Below are 18,571 nucleotides of genomic sequence, written 5' to 3' on the forward strand. Positions count from 1 at the left end.
TGTTTAAAATCTTATTTAAAGGAGACATGACACGATTTTCAATTTGTGTTTCAAAATGTTTATTTATACTTAACTTTCCCCAAAAATACATCGATAGCAATATAAGTGTCAAATATTTGTTAAAATATGTATTTTAATGAGATTTTCATGCAACGATTTATCGACCTGTCAAATATGCATATTTCCATCCCGGAAGTCACTCAGAACGAGGCTACTATACGTCAGTGGTTCCTTTCATTCATATTAACATATGGGTACAGCGCAAATTTAGTTTCGATTATTATCCAACAAACGCATGACAGTGATAAAAAAATTAGTATGTGTGATGCCGATGGATTCAACAATATAATTAAAAAGAATATTGACATGATATTTTCTGTTTTTCGAATGACAAGCGGACTTAGAAGGTGTAAAGATAGGATTTTTTAACAAGCCCAAACTACACTTCTTTCCACCCACTTTCATAAGGAATCCAGAGTTGGGGTCTCGGGTGCCATGCCATGAGTTCATCATAGGTCACAGGTGAACGGTACAGGTGATTGAGTTTCGCAATTTCAGGTCTCGTTTGAAGTTGCAAGCTTCAGGTGTCACGCCACGTGGGGGATTGATAAGATATAGTTATTACGCAATATTACTTCATAAGCTCTTTGTGTACATCCTGGATGTTGGTTTTGCCGAGGGCACAGGTGAGATTGGAATATATTATTGTTACACTAGACCTTTTCAACAACTCTCGACACCGACTAATGACACCTACAGTTTACAGGTAAAATGGAGGGGTCGTCTCAAAAATAGAAATCATTCATGCATAGTATTACGCTTACTGTTACACACAATTTTTATTAAAGAACATTTTTCAAACAAATATGAATATCTCTCTCTTTCATATAATATTCTTATTACATGTATTTATACGACATTTCATCACGTTGAATTTATAAATTTCACATCGTGATCTGCTTTATTTCTTCTTAAAATGTATGATTATGAGTATTTAGATAAGCGAGTCTATCGACGAAGATTGTACCATATGCCAATAGCGATGAATTCATTTTTGTAATGCTATTTATGAAATTTGCTGAAGAAACATTGTAACAGGACTGTCCGTCCGTCCGTCCGGTAGAATTTGTATTTTTCAACCGATCGTCACGTCACGTGGTGTACACATTCAATTTTGGGACGGGTAAAAGCCTATCAGTAATATCAAAGGTCAAAGGGAAAGGCCACATCGAAATATTTAGTTACAAGGAAGATACATGTACCATGTTAAAGTTGAGGTGTTTACCTAATGAATTGGAAACATTAACGGTATCATTTTTTTCTGCGCATGATGCGAGTTTTGACAATCAATGTCTCTTCAGTGATGCTCGCTGCCAAAATATTTGAAAATATGTAACAATGTTCCATCAGTACCTTATATCTCAACAGAAATTCTTGTCATTGCAGTGTCGCAATTCTGACTCAGACAGGGCTTTTTGGCCAACAATTTAGGTAATCCTTTAATAAGTTTTATGGTTGTCATCACGAACTGATTGACCGTTATAGGTTGTCTGTGTCCCGAAAGACAACATACCTTGTCCCTTTGTCATAGATTCCTTTCCCCGTTCCGAAAATGACCTTCGTGTGTCTTGCAAGAAGTAGTTACTGCTTACCCTTTCCTTTTCTGGAATTTGGTTTTCAACTCTTTTCTATTTTTTTCCATGTGAAATTGTTTTTAAATTTCATCTCTGACTATACAAAGGGAAGGGTTTGGATCCAATTATACTTGTAAAACACCGCAGCATGTTTTATGCGCCTGAAACAATTCCTGTTGTCGTGTTGGTCATTGGTACGTCTTTGTCACAATAGAATTTTAAATTTACAATTTGGTATTTTGACATTATGGTTCGCCCTCATATTTGATTCCTTGCTAGTCGATCAAAGATCGCTAATTTATTATTCTTTTTTTTTTGGGGGGGAGGGGGGTAGGGGATGAGGGTCTTTAACTAAAATGCAGATCATCAGGTTCAGCATTTGGTTGTTGGGCAGCAGGTCAAGCGACGGCACCGTAAGCCGAAAATTTAATGATAAAGAGTCGAAAATTGAATTGCATTGTCGCTGAATATCGAATTCAAGTTGAACTAACATTGAGATAGTAAAGCAGTTTAACTATTTGGGAATTATTTTTACTAAAACAGGGAATTTTAATATGACAAAAAAACATTTATCCGATAAGGCCTTAAAAGCCATGTACGAAGTCCTGAAAATGGGAAGGATGTATCAGCTTTCCATAAAATGTCAGCTAGATCTTTTTGACAAAATTGTCAAGCCCATTCTGTTGTATGGGTGCGAAGTATGGGGTTTTAGTAATAATGAGGTATTAGAAAAGATACATTTAAAATTCTGTAAATTACTTTTAAATCTGAAATCCTCAACACCAAATTATATGGTTTACGGGGAACTAGGTCGCCATCCGGTTGACATAGATATAAAAGTTCGAGTAGTATTATTTTGGGCAAATTTGATTTACGGCAAACAAGCAAAGTTTTCCTTTATATTGTATCAACTTTCTCGCCATATGAACGCTCATTATAATATGCAGACTAAATGGATTCTATTTGTCAAAAAAATATTTCAAGATTGTGGTTTTTCATATATATGGGAAACACAAAATTATATAGATAAAGATTGGTTTTTTTTTTCAATTTAATTTTTGAGACGACCCCTCATATCTCACCTGTCGTAGTCGTTCTCAACTGTAGGTGTAGACAATTGTTGAAAAGATCTAGTAATACAGGTACAACTACCTGATGTTTAATGAATACCTGCATGTAGTACGACCATACAATACCCTATGCACCACCAATTAAATACCCTAACCAGCGTTGATAACTAATTATAGACAACCTGTATATAGATCTTATTTTTATTGCTTTTAACAAGGATTTGTACAAACTATAACTTCTCACCGTATATTCGGCTATAAAAGTTCTCAACATGAAAATGTGAAACAATTTTAGCGATAAAACTAACTTATTTATAACAAAATAATTTCCGCAGAAAAAATTTGACAGACATGAACCACTGATATACATGCTCCTGATTTGAGACAGGCACATTCACAATGTGTCGGTGGGGGGGATATATGTTTGTGAGCGCCTACCCCCCCCCCCCTTCCCCCCCCCCCTCCAAACGTGTGATAGCGGTCTTACAGCAGTACATAAGAATTATAAAAACCAGTCTAACTCAAAAGATCGGTACGAAGTACAGAAACCACTAACGTAAAAACAATAGAGATAACGCACAAATAATGTATGCTAGATTAAAGCCAAATACAAATAATACATAATTCATGTATTCGAAGACTGAAGTATGTAACATGTAAACATTTCCATGCTCAGTACGATTGAAAATTTAACATATATTCAATTGACCGCTTTTTGAAGAAATATTAAGTTGTGAATATTTTCCTGGACTCAAGCATTTTGCTGGTAGCAATAAACAAATTGATTGCTAAATGATATTTGGAAGAGAAGGTTGGAAATGTGTGAACTTGAATTTACTTTGTGTAATTCCTTAAATTTGAAGTTAGATTTATAAGGGTTTGGATGAAATTGCATACTTTAGAAGTGTAATATAACTATATTAATTATTTCAACATAAGACTACAGTAGTTCAAGGTAAATAACATAACACGCGCCTAAATCACACTACAGGTGCCTTCTTACCTTTCACCTGGTCAAGTATGCTATAGGTGTCAAAATTTGATTACTAATACAACAGGAAATGTTTTGTATTGTTTAATTTTATACATAAGGTGAGACGTAAATAAAATATTGAATTGAATTGTTTACATAAAAAGGGGGAAAGTAATAAAATTGTTAATTGAATATCCTAATGCAGAAAAAGTGTGATAAAGAATTTGTCACTATACAAATCCTTGGCGTGATGTATGGTTTCCAACCAAAAAAAATATATGCATAACTTTTGTTGATAGTTTTTACCTATTAAAAGTCTCACCGTAACCAAAACGATACAAAACAAAACAAAAACAAAAAACGCACCCTTTGCGAACGCATCATTTTACTTTTACTATCTTTTTTTTTCTTTTCTTTCTGCTTCGGGCGCACACATAATTATAACATTACCGTAACAGAGAGAAAAAAGAACTATTTGATCATCAATAATAAAATTTATATTTTGAATCATGATTAAAAGTAGTATTATTTGAATAAATAAAAAATGAGGAAAGCGGTTTATTAAATTTATTCATCAGACAAACCTATATGACGAAGTCGATACACTATGGACGGTATTGAAAGCACTTTTCCCGATTATTGACAAACTACAAAGACAATTGACCTCATCAATTTGAGCCATTGTGTGTGGAAAATAACCAAGAAAAGGATATTAATTCTTCATGCGAAAAGTCTAACAACGACGATATTTCAGACAATACCGATCGGATTGTTACCACAGTAAGAGACATTTTCCCAGCTTGTAACCACTGACGTCTATAAGCACGATCACGTTATCGTTATCTAATTAAAAATCATTCAGTATGACAAGCGCTGGATTCTTTGACCTAAATATGCCGATTGATCAGGTTTTGACTAGCAAAATTGTACAAAATATGTTTTAAGACTAATATTTATCAATTTAATAAAACAAAGAAATATTAAGAAAATCGTGTCACGTCTCCTTTAACTCAGTTGTAGTGTATTTTAAATTTAATCCCTTGAGTGAGTAATTCAAGCAAGGATTAAAAATTTTGTCCTGCATTTTTTTTTAGTTGTAATCTCTTTCCTTTCTTTTTATTTTTCACTCTATTCGGTCCTGCCTTTTTTTTTATTAGTTTATCCTGACTTTTTTTTTACATAAATTGTCATCCTGCCTTTTATTTTTTTTGCCAAGTTGCTCATCCGGCCCCCCCTAAAAATCAAATGGTAGCTCCATAATACAGCAAATTACCATGTTTTCCCGCCCATATTTTCATATCAATTTAAATCAAGCATTTTAGAGCATTTATATGTTTATCCTTGGACATAATAAAGTACGTGTCTTCACCTTCGGGAAAAATGATTACTTGTCGCATAAATTTCAACATTAAGAAATAAATATTAAACAGCATGCAAAATGAATTTTATGTGTGTCATTGTCCTGAAAATAAAAACATGTTATGTCAGGGGCGGATCCAGCCAATTATAAAAAAGGGGGGGTCCAACCTTCTCCCCTCCCTGATCCGCCACTGTGATATACAATTAATGAACTTAAAACTTAAAGTTACGTGAATAAATATATACATAATGTTATTTTGTGTATAGCATCATTGAACGATATTTATATATAGTTGCTTGCTGATTGAGGATGAGGATTAGCAGTAATTAAATACAATGATGAGTTTTCACTAGGTATTCGCTATTTATTATAATTTGCGTATTGTATATTCCGACGTTTGTAATATTGTAAAGTCTGGCGCACGTACTCAGTTAATTAAGAGTGTTATAGTTGTGTGTTATTAAGGCACATAAACTATCATTTCTTTTTCAATGTATCACACTGTGTGTTTTTGTTTTTGTTTTCCTTATGGCGAAACGACTTCTTCTATTATTGTTTCTATCAATAGCAATGCATTTCGCCGTTAGTAGGAAACACTATTGTTTACCTGGTGCTCCATAGTTTGTTTGTTTTTAATTGATTATCTCCCTTTAACGTATACATTTTGTTAACATTGTTTACAAAAGAAACACATGACATGAAGGTTTGTTATTTTCATGGATATTTGTCATTTTACATTTATATTTTATGAATAGAAGTACGTTCGGTTGATAAAGTGTTGAGCAAGTCATTGTTTAAGGTTCATCAAAAACTTTTGGATACTAGGCCGTATTTACACCACACATTTACTCTTGACTTGAGTACAGACGAATGCGGGACAACACGGCCCAGAGACAACTCGGACCGAGTCAAATCGGACTGACAAATCATTTGCATGTTGATGAATTTGCAAAACATAATAAAATTATATGTCTTAAGTTAGGGAGCAACCATTTAACTTCAAGGGAGGTATGGTCTTTTGACAGTTTTGTCTCAGACAGAAAAAAAAAAAAATATATATATAGGCGTATTGGGAAGGGGGGGTGCCGCAAAACACGGTCGCTTTTTCATGCCCTGCTGGTTAGAACAGGATCCCGTTTTCATGTCCTGCTGGTTAGAACAGGGTCGCTTTTTCAGGCCCTGCTGGTGAGAACAGGGTTCTTTTTTTAAACAAAGTATTTGTCAAGAACGGATCGCTTATTGAACTGTTAAAAAAATGAGGGTTAGGTAGGTCGGTTTTTCCATTTTTATTTTTTGTGACATGATTTTGAGTCATGCCGTAGAACAGGGTATGATTTGGCAAGTGCTGTCGGCACATTTATACCCTAAAGGATAGTGACTAAGTCAGTAACCCATCCCCCCCCCCCGGAAACAGCCAATCCTGATGTACAAAAGGTACTAAAAACAATCAGACAATAACTTGTGGAATTGTGTATGGTCGGATCTCTCTGAAATTGTACAACAAGTTTCCATACCACAAAGGAATTGTTAGAATTGGCTTGGGGGGTGGGGTAATGGATTAAACCGTTTAGGAATTAGGGGCAAAAAAAGGTGAAAAACAAGGGTTTCCTTGTTAATGGACAATCACTTTTAAGCACAATGTTAAATTAGGATTACCTCCCTTACACTGCTTTAAAATTATGTATAAAGAAATTTTGTATTGTCTTGAGGTGATTAGCTGTAAATTTATTTTTAGACTAATAAAAATGCTGATAAAGATATATTTTTTTTAAACATGATTATGTATGTCATTTTCTATTTAAAGACTTTTATGATGTATTTAAATGGGTAATTATGGTTGCAAACTCCATTGGAAATTTGAATTGAAATAATGGCCATATCTTGAGTGAAAGATATTTTTTTGGAAAAAAGGGGAGGGGGGGAGGTGAAAAAAAAATGGGGGGAACAATTTTTTTTTCTCTTTACAGTTTTCAGAAATTAAAAAGAAAATTTCTTTGAATATTATTTTTTTTTGTAAAAGAAAAAGGGGTGGGGTGAAAAAAAATTTGTTTTGCCCCCCCCCCCCCCAAAAAAAGGGGGTGAATTTTTTTTTTGGAGGGGGGGGGGGGGGGTGGGGGGTTCAATTCGTAACAACATAGTCTATGGCACAAGAGCAAAAAATTGTATATAAATTCAAATCATATAACCAATTCTAAGTTCTTTGACTACATTTATTCTGTGTTAGAAACCTATTATGTGTCAAACATTTAATTTCAATCCAAATTCAGACCTGTATCAAGCACGAATATTGTGTCCATTTTTGCCCCAATTGTTCAGGGTTGGACCGCTGCGCTCGTATCCAGCTGCGCTCGGCGAAGCATTTTATTACACATTGTGGCTTGGTTAGAGAGTTGTCTCATTGGCGCCCAACCACATCTTCATATTTCGATATAATACAGAAAAATGCGAAAATAATTGAAATTAATAGAAAACCAAAAAGTAATGGATTTTGGAAAAAAGGGGGAGGGCTAATAAAAATTGTTCTGTCCCCAAGTACCTATGATAATTATACGTTGTGACATGGATGAAATAATAGTAAATAAAGACATTATTATATATTTTCAGCCTACAAGAACACCAGTGTTCATAGGTATTTCCATGATCGTCTCCTCTTTTCTGACTAAATACAATTAAAGTAAATCATTTCTAAGATGAACTACGTACAAAATAAAGATATCCATTATTAAACAGACAAACAGACAGCCAGAGAACTACATTAGAGACTATGTCTAATAATGAAGTTAAAACTTCCTTTACGATTATCTCCCTTGACCAGACTAATAGCCATGCACCACAGGACCAAACAAGATGTCAAATGGAGGAACAACATGTGTATGATGAAGATTGGAGTTGTAATTCAGATCTTGAGACACAAATGAGAATACATACAGGAATCAAATCTTATAATTTTGATGAAGATATTAGAGCAGATAGCGATTCAATAAATGCCCAATTGCAAGGACATGTGAGATCACCAACATTGGGTAGACCGTTTGTATGTGGTGTTTGTGATAAAACCTTTTGTCGAGAACCTTATTTACTAGTACACATGAGAGTACACACTGGGGATACACCTTATAAATGTGATATGTGTGGTAAAGAGTTCAATTCAAAAGGCATCTTAAAATCCCACATGAGAACACATACCCTGGATAAACGTTATAAATGTGATTTATGTGGTAAAGGCGTTAGTGGTAGTTTACAGGCCCACATGAGAACACATACTGGTGATAAACCTTATAAATGTGATGTATGTTGCAAAGGGTTTAATACTAGTAGCAACTTAACTATACACGTGAGAACACACACTGGTGATAAACCTTACAAATGTGATGTATGTTGTAGAGGATTTAATCATAAAGGGAACTTAACTAAACACATGGGAACACATAATGAAAATAAACAATTTAAATGTGATGTATGTGGTAAAGGATATAGTTTGATTGGTGGTTTAAAATTACACATCAAGAGAACCCACACTAGAAAGAAACCTTATGAATGTGATGTATGTGGTAAAGAGTTTAATGGTAGAGACAACTTAACTACACACATAAGAATACACACTGGTGATAAACCTTATGAATGTGATGTATGTTGTAAAGTGTTTAATCACAGAGGAAACTTTAATAAACACGTAAAATTACATACTGGTGATAAACCTTTTGAATGTGGTGTATGTTTTAAAGGGTTTAATCACAGAGGAAACTTAAAAAACCACATGGGAAGCACACATACTGGAAACAAACTTTATAAATGTGATGTGTGTGGTAAGGAATTTAGTCTAAATGGTGGGTTACAGGCACATATGAGAACGCATACTGGTGACAAACCTTATAAATGTAATGTTTGCTGTAAAGGTTTCAGTCAAAGAGGCAACTTAATGGCACACATGAGAACACATACTGATGATAAACCTTTTAAATGTGATGTTTGTGGTAGAGGGTTTAATCAAAGAGTCAACTTAACTACTCACATGAGGAAACATACTGTTGATAAACCTATTGAATGTGAAGTTTGTAGATTAATATTTATGTCTCCCCATCACTTACGGAACCACATGACGACAACACACACTTGCAGAATCACAGGAAAACACACATTTACAGAACCACTCTACATCACATTTACAGAACCACATGACAACACCCACTTACAGAACCACATGACAACACATACTTACAAAAACACAGTAAAACACACACTTTCAGAAACTCATGACAACACACACTAACAGAACCACATGACAACATCCACTTGCAGAACCACATGACAACACACTCTAACAGAACCACATGACAACACCCACTTGCAGAACCACATGACAACACAAACTTACAGAACCACATGACAACACACACTAATAGAACCACAAGACAACACACTTGCAGAACCACATGATAACACACACTTAGGGAGCAACCATTTAACTTCAAGACGGGTTTAATTTGGTATTTTGTCAGAGTCAGAATTTTTTTTCGAGCTAAGCGTTCCGTAACAGAACCACATGACAACACACACTTACAGAAACACATGACAAAACATACTTACAGAAACACATGACAATACACATTAACAGAACTACATGACAACACACACTTGTAGAACCACATGACAACACACACTCACAGAAACACATGATAACACACACTTACAGAAACACAAGACAACAGACACTTACAGAACCACATAACAACATACACTTTCAGAACCACATGACAACACACACTTGACTGAATGGACAGTTCACATGTACTACAGATGGACCGGACACTTTAATTCTGTTGTGTTAGAGTTGAGCAGCTGAGACACCCAGTACCTCTCTGTTTTCATATTTATTTTGAATATTCATGATATTTAAAAATAGTTACCCTATCATATATTTTAAACAAAAATATGACCTATGTACGTGTAACTATGTATTACACTATTTCATCATATGTTTATAGAGTTAAAATAGATTTGACAAATATCTGCTGCATTTATGACTGTAATTTTAATCGTTCTTTTAATCACATCTTTGATAAATACTAACATCTGATTTAGCATGTTTAGCAGTTTTAGATTCTTTGTACTTATGATAATATAAATCAGCAGCTCTATTATATATTTAATCTAAGATTTTACGCCCTCATCATATATATTTTGAAGCTTGAAGTATTGAAGTGGTTTAATTTAGTGGCTCATCCCTACCACTCTGTACATAGGAAGCGGTCCCCCGACAGCTGACCTGAATGTTGTTATTCCCATCTTACTACCAAGGACTGGATAGACCTTTCTTCCTCACTCAATGTAAACCTCCATTCTCAGGGGCGGATCCAGCCATTTATAAAAGGGGGGTTCCTAACCCAGGATAAAGGGGGAGTTCCAACTATATGTCCCCATTCAAATGCATTGATCGTCATAAAAAAGGGGGGTTCCAACCCCCGGAAACCCCCCTCTGGATCCGCCACTGATTCTTTTGAATAAGAGGCAATAAAAATTGGATTATATTTCTATGGTTAACGTATTGGAGTTCATTCCTGATTGTGAAAGAACACAATCAATGGTAGTTTGCTGATTTCTTTTTAAAATGATTTAATGTTTTTTTAACATTATTTGTATTGCACAGTACTGACTAGTCATGCCAGTGCATGTTTGTCAAGTTTTGCATAAAATAAATATCAATTATTTGTTGTGTTTGTTATTCATTTAAACAACAAGATTTGTATATTCGTTTAAACAACTAGATTTGCATATTCATTTAAACAACTAGATTTGCATATTCATGGTTTTGCATAAAATGAATATTAATTCTTTGTTGTATTTGAAATTCATTTAAACAACTAGACATGCTAGATATGCATTTTCATGGTTTTGCATAAAATAAATCTTAATTCTTTGTAGTTTGTTTATGATTCATTTAAACAACTAGATTTGCATATTGATGATATTGAATTGAACATATTAATTATATGGACTCATACCATGGATTGATTGATTGATTGTTGGTTGCTTAACGTCCAGTGGCAAATATTTCATGCATATTCAGGACGAGAACAAGTTCACAATAAATACAATAGGTAGGATCTGTAATAGATTAAGGGATTAAGGTCGGAAAAATTTAGACTGCCACGGGAAATGAGGGTATATTGGATGAACAGAAATTTAGCCTTGCAACAGGTCACCTACGGACCCCTCAAAGAGTTGTTGCAAGGGTTCTTAACGTGCAAAGAGCGTGGCACTCTCTTTACACGAGGCATCGGATTTAACGTCCCCATTCTGACCGGACGTGGCTGCAAATTTGTACATCCCGCACAGCCAAACGGACGCCCCACTTTAGCACGGGTTTTACTGCCGGTCGGAGGAAGACCAATGGTGACCATACTTCTATACCCCAGTCACCCTTGGGGTTCATACCATGGACAAGTGGAAATCAATGAATCCACATGAGTTGTAGTGTATTTTAAAATTGAATCCACATCAGTTGAAGTGTTTTTAAAAATTTAATTCACATGAGTTAAAGTGTATTTAAAAATCTAATCCACATGAATTGTAGAGTATTTTAAAATTCAATCCCCATGAGTTGTAGTATATTTTTAGCTCATTTGGCCCAAAGAAACAAGTGAGATTTTCTTATCACTTGACATCCGTCGTCCGTCGTCGTTAACTATTCTTCTCTGAAACTACTGGGCCAAATTTAACCAAACTTGGCCATAACCATTATTTAAGGAATGACTGTAATATTTTTTCTGTCTATGAAGAAATAACATCAAAACTGTGGTGCACACTAAATAATAACAGTCATTTCTTATAATTTAATTCTAAATTCCATTTTAAACCGGAGTAAACCATGAAAAAACGTTGATGACGTCACGATCACAAAATTATGTCTACGAGCTGATAAACAAAACAACGTCAGCCAATCAGAAGACGTGTTACATCCAAAATTAAATTATTGGGGTATCAAATAAAAAAAATTGTCCGATGATCCAGCCTGTCAACCAACATGACTGACATGACTAAAAGTAGAACATGGGGGTTACATGCAAGTTTTGTCTATTATCTTGAAAACCGCTATAGAAAGAGAAAATCTGATAGGGGCAGTAATGTTCAGAATGACAAGATCTACCTATTGTCCATTTAAATTACATCAAAAATGACAGACGACTTATTGTAGGAGTTATTGCCCTTAAATGCAAGTTTACATTTTTTTCCATTTTTGCCTATTATCTTGAAAATTATAATAGATATAGAGAAACTTTAAACAGCAAAAATGAACAGCAAGACAAGATCTACAAATAAGTCTACATGATCGAAATCGCCAGTCGACTCCTGATATATTAGAGTTATTGCCCTTTGATAACGTTTTTTGCCAATTTTTATAATTAACCGGATTTTCAAAGGAAATATCGGTTATTAAAATGGTGATATACGGCGGGCGGTTCTACAGTGTCAGCACAATAACATGAAAACGCTTTAACAAATTTTTTTTCAAATTTAAATATGTTGTTTCCTGGGACTTAATGAAGGTCTGTATTAATTTTCAAGATTTTAGTATATCTCCTTTGTGAGTTATCGCCATTTTTAATATCCAAAAGTAGAATTTTTAAATATTTTACTGTTGTTATCATGTTATGATTTGTCTTATCTCAGAATAAAAAGTGGAGTTTCAGATTTATTTGAAAATTATCTACTTCCTAAGTGGTAATGATTATATGCTATATCATTAGACATTTTGAAGATTATTACATTATTAATTATGTTAGAGTACTATGCTAAACAACCATAGTTCTGTTCAATTAGATATTATAAATATTTCAGCATATGATAATGATTTATTTTCATTATTAATTAGATCTTGGAAATATTTTAGATATGATAATCATTGGAGTGACAGATTTATTTGAAAATTTTCTGTTTTCTGATAAGATCTGTGAACTGTATATATACAGTTTGAAACTTACTAGTATTACTGTATAAATGAAGTTTGGAATTTACTGTTCATTATTAGACATTTTGTAGATAATTAAGTGTCCATTAATCATATATATTCTTACCCCTACCCCCTTCAATTTGATAATGTGCTTTTATCTTGTAAACGGTTGAGATCCCTACTCCTAAACCATATATATCCTTGTATGGGACAATAAAACAAATCAAATGAAATATTGGGATAGTCCTTGGGTTCACAGCTACCCTCCTATTTTTTTGAAAACTTGTAAATGTGCAAGCTCCCCACCCTGAAACCATATATATTCTTCAAATCAAATGAAATAAAAAGTGAGTCCCCTGGGGTCACCCCCAGCGTGTCTGTTTGAGAACTTGTAAACGGTCGAGATCCCCACCCCTAAACCATATATATTTTTGTATGGACAATAAAAGAAATCAAATGAAATATAGGGGAAGTCCATTGTGGTAACCCCCCACCCCCTTCTGTTTGAGAAATTGTAAATGGTTGAGATCCCCACCCCTTAACCATATATATTCTTGTATGGGACAATAAAACAAATCAAATGAAATTTAACGGAAGTCCATGGTGGTAAACCCCACCCCCTTCTTTTTGAAAACTTGTAAACGGTTGAGATCCCCACCCCTAAACCATATATATACTTGTATGGGACAATAAAACAAATCAATTGAAATTTAGGGAAAGTCCATGGGGGTAACCCCCATCCCCCCTCCCCTTTTTTGAAAACTTGTAAACAGTCAAGATCCCCACCCCGAAACCATATATATTCTTGTATGGGACAATAAAACAAATGAAATGAAATAAAAGGCGAGTCCCCTGGGGTCACCCCACCCCCTCCTGATTGAAAACTTGTAAACGGTCGAGATCCCCACCCCTAAACCATATATATTCTTGAATGGGACAATAAAACAAATCAAATGAAATTGAGGGAAAGTCCCCTGGGGTAACCCCCACCCCTTTCTTTTTGAAAACTTGTAAATAGTCAAGATCCTCACCCCAAAACCATATATATTCTTGTATGGGACAATAAAACAAATCAAATGAAATATAAGGTGAGTCCCCTTGGGTCCCCCCCCACCCCCCTCCTGTTTAAGAACTTGTAAACGGTTGAGCTTTTCATTATTAATAAGATAATACCACATTGAGGTCCAAAGGGTCCTAAATTAAACTTTTGTTTAATTTCATCAAAAATTGAATTCTTTGGTTCTTTGATATGCTGATTCTAACAATGTTTGAGTGTTAAATCATATCTAATTTTAGAGAACTTAGTCATCACTGGTTGTTGTTATTATATTATTGATTATGATTTGAAAAATTGCATCATATCTTATTTTAGAGAACTATTTATCCAGTTTGAGTTATTTCCATTTGCACAGAAAATATTATGGATAAAATTAACCTGTGTTTCATTTCAACATAAATTAAATATATATATATAGGGTTCTTTGAAATGCTGAATCTAAACTCTATTTAGATATTAGATTTTTAGGCCCAGTTTTCAAGTTGGTCCAAATCAGGGTCCAAAATTAAACTTTGTTTGATTCAACAAAAATTGAATTTATGGGGTTCTTTGAAATGCTGAATCTAACCATGTATTGAGAGATTTTGGATTGTGGGCTCCTTTATCAAATTGGTCCACATTGAGGTCCAAAGGGTCTTATAAGGATTAAACTTTTGTCTGATTTCATCAAAAATTGAATTCTTGGGGTTCTTTGATATGCTGATTCTAATATGTACTTAGATTTTGGATATTGGACCATAATAGGTATTTAAATGTCCAATTTCAAATATATCAGTTCTTTGACTACATTCATTTTGTGTCACAAACCTATGGTGTGTCAAATATTCAATCACAATCCAAATTCAGAGCTGTTTTAAGTTTAAATGTAGTGTCCATACTTGCTCAACTGTTCAGGGTTCGACCTCTGCAGGAAAATCCGGTTTGCTGTCTCTCTGACAGCCTCTTGTTTGCCTTATATCGTAAAAATGATAATAGATAGATAGAAACTTAAATCAGCAAAAATGATCAGCAAGACAAGATCTATAAGACAACATGGAGGAAATTATCGGACGACACATTATTGGAGTTATTGCCCTTAATTTTTACCATTTTTTTGTGTTTTGCCTATAGGATAAATGTTATAATAGATATTAAATAGAAACTTTAAATAACAAAAATGTTCAGGAAGACAGGATCTACAAACAAGTCAAATTTTACGGATATAGTAAGTTGACTGCCACTCTCTGTTGGAGTGATTAAATGAGGATTTTTTTACCCTCTTTTGTGTTTTGAGAAAAAAACTAAAGAAGATAGAGATAAACTTAACAGACAAAACGATAAGCAATATAAGATCAACATAAAAGAAAGTTTTGTCATGAATTCTATTCTTGTCTACAATGAGAGAGTCCTTTATTGAATATGTATATAGACCTAGGTGAGCGACACAGGCTCTTTAGAGCCTCTAGTTCTGAATTTTATTGCCGACAGCCGGACAGGCGAGACAGATCACTCTGTCAACAGTTTATTTGTTTTGTTTTGCCTAATAAAACTATTATCGATAGATAGAAACTTGCACAAGCAAAAATAATCGAAATATGCCCAAATTGTTAGTAGACTCTTTATAGGAGTGATTGCCCTGAAACAACAATTTATTTACCCTTTTTTGTGTATTTTTGACAAAAATTAAAGAAGACAAGGAAACACTAAATAGAAAAAAATAATCAGCAATACAAGATCAATAAAATGCTCCGCTAGGCAAACCTGGATACGACCGCAGAGGTCAAATCATGAACTGTTGGGGAAAGTATGGACACTGCATTCAAGCTTGATAAGCTCTGAATTTGGATTGTGATTAAGTATTTGACACGTCATAGGTTTCTGTCACAGAACGAATGTGGTCAAAGAACTGAACATTTTTTTAATTTGATTTTACATATTATGGTCCAATATCCAAATGTATAAATACGTGGTTAGATTCAGCATATCCAAGTACACCAAGACTTAATTTTTTATAATTTTTTAATGGACCCTACTATCTAAGTACACCAAGAATTTAATTTATTTATGTGTTAATGGACAACGTCAGCTTAGTTTTTAAAGTTGTTCGCTTCATAAAAAAATATATCTATAACATTTTGAAAATTTTTTTATACAGAATAACAAACAAACCTACCACGAAGTTCTTCAAAAAATTTACGAAACAAAAAAAAACAATTTCCAAAATATCATTCATCATTAATACAGTGTCTTAAAAAAATCTATAAAACTTACTTCTTTTTAGAATATCAAATAATGAACAGTAAATTTCAAACATATATAATTTCTAAAATTAGAATATGATGGTATATCTATTTTTAACTATGATTCAACTTAAATTTTCTATTAATTTGCAAAACAGCTATGAATTTAGATTCTCATTAAATACTTTATATAGCATAGTTTCTGACACAGAATGAATGTGGTCTTAGTACTTAAATAATTTAAAATTGGACATTTACCAATTATGGTCCAATATCCAAATTCTTAATACATGGTTGGAAACTTCATATCAAAGAACCCCATATATACTATTTCTTTGTTTAAATTTGGCCCCTAATTACCAAACAGCTACGACTATAACCCATGCACAAAATCAATCCCAATCTTCCTATTGTGGTATGGAACATTGTGCTAAAATTTAAAAGAGATCCATACACTTATACTCAAGTTATTGTCAGCAAACAGAAAAATAATTGTTTTTGGCCCCTTTTTGATCCCTAATTACAAAACAGTTACGACAACAACCCCTAAAATCAATCCCAAACCTCCTATTGTGGTATGGAACCTTGTGCTAAAGTTTCATACAGATCCATACACTTCATACACTTATTCTTAAGTTATTGTCTGCGAACCAATTTATTGTCTATGAATCAGTAAAAATGACCCTTCTTGGCCCCTAATTACAAAACGCTACGATGAAACCCCCCAATATCAATCCCAATTTTCCTGTTGCGGTATGGAACCTTGTGCTAAAATTTCATAGAGATCCATACACATACTCCGTACATATACTCAAGTTTAAATGTCTGCGAACCAAAATGTCTTCGCACGCCGACATCGCCATAATATAATATGAACGCCAAAAATTTTGCGGTTGTATAATAAGAAAGAGAATGAATTCTATTTAATCCACAATGTTGGAAAGTGTTCATTTTGAATATGCAAATTATACATCAAGGTGAACGACACAGGCTCTTTAAAGCCTCTAGTTAAATTTAATCCACATGAATAGTAGTGCATTTTAAAATTGAATCCATATGATTTATTTTGTATTTAAATATTTAATTCACACGAGTTGGTGTATTTCAAATCTAATCCACACGAGTTGTAGTGTATTTTAAATCTAATCCACACGAGTTGTAGTGTTTTTTTTTAAATTTTATCCATATGAGTTGTATAAAATAATTCAAATGAGTAACAGTGTATTTTAAATCTAATCCACATGAGTTGTAGTGTATTTTAAATCTAATCCACATGTGTTGTAGTGTATTATAAAATTTAATCTACATGAGTTGTAGCTTATTAAAAATTTAGTCCACACGAGTTGAAGTGAATTTTAAAATTTAATCAACATGCGTTGCAGTGTATTTCAAATCTGATGCGCATGAATTTTAGGGTATTTTGAATTTTAATCCACACGAGTTGAAGTGAATTTTAAATCTAATCTACATGAGTTGTGTATTTTAAAATTTAATGCCAGGCGCGTAGCTACGTTTACGTCAAAACGCCCGGGCGTGCACTTGAATTTTGAGAAAAAATATTTTAATCTAAATAAATTTAAAAGAACTGGTTAAAGGCACATCAGCCTTGTAATTCTTTCTTCAATGGCTTGTAATTGTTTTCAATCAAATGGTATCATATTATTTGTTTGTTCATTTTCTGAATTCTACTCACTTTCCTTTTGTTTAAGCAATTCATGATTATCTGCTGAGATTCGATATGTGGTTTGCATTTTTGTCGAGCCTGCGACATTTTGTACAGCGCAAGAGAGACATAGCGATCTTTGAATTCTTCGGCGGCGTCAACATATAGATTCAGTATGTGCATGGTTAAAGTTTTTTTTAAACATCAATAACTTTGTCAAAGTTGAAACCTTCATGAAATTTTACGGAAGTTGATCATAAGCTTTTTATGATAAAAAGAGTATCCAGAGCATAATGAAGTAAATATATTTTTAATTTTCCCGTATTTCGCTGATAAAGGGAGTTTGTTTTTGCAGTTAACAAGTAAATAAAGTATGCAAGACGTCAATTACTTTGTAAAACCTTCATCGAATTTTATGAAACTTTTGCAGAGGCCTTTTTTAGGATTAATGTCTGAACCAAAATTTTGAAAGTATATTTTTTTTATTTTTCGGTATTATACCGACAGACATGATAAATTTATCAACCTTCATAGACTGTCATGAAACTTGGGAAGATTGATTGATTCATTGTTGGTTGCTTAACGTCCAGTGGCAAATATTTCTTGCATGTTCAGGACGAGAACAAGTTAACAATAAATACAAT

General features: G+C 33.6%; 2 protein-coding genes across 2 annotated transcripts in view; both read left to right on the forward strand.

Moving 5' to 3' along the window:
- LOC127721268 (zinc finger protein 227-like) overlaps positions 1 to 18,571 on the forward strand; it is a 171,121-nt gene that overhangs the window by 6,891 nt on the left and 145,659 nt on the right. The window lies entirely within an intron of this gene.
- Positions 5,623 to 10,745, forward strand: LOC127721263 (gastrula zinc finger protein XlCGF57.1-like). The gene is made up of 2 exons (XM_052227940.1): positions 5,623 to 5,740; positions 7,642 to 10,745. The coding sequence occupies exon 2, from the start codon at positions 7,802 to 7,804 to the stop codon at positions 9,305 to 9,307; it is 1,506 nt and encodes a 501-aa protein (XP_052083900.1). The 5' UTR covers positions 5,623 to 5,740; positions 7,642 to 7,801; the 3' UTR covers positions 9,308 to 10,745.

The sequence above is a fragment of the Mytilus californianus genome, unplaced genomic scaffold, assembly GCF_021869535.1.
Source record: "Mytilus californianus isolate M0D057914Y unplaced genomic scaffold, xbMytCali1.0.p SCAF_12, whole genome shotgun sequence".
Lineage (NCBI taxonomy): Eukaryota > Metazoa > Mollusca > Bivalvia > Mytilida > Mytilidae > Mytilus > Mytilus californianus.

Excerpts from the sequence above, each read along its gene's own strand:
- LOC127721263 (XM_052227940.1), top strand. The coding sequence starts at position 7,802 with ATGTCTAATAATGAAGTTAAAACTTCCTTTACGATTATCTCCCTTGAC.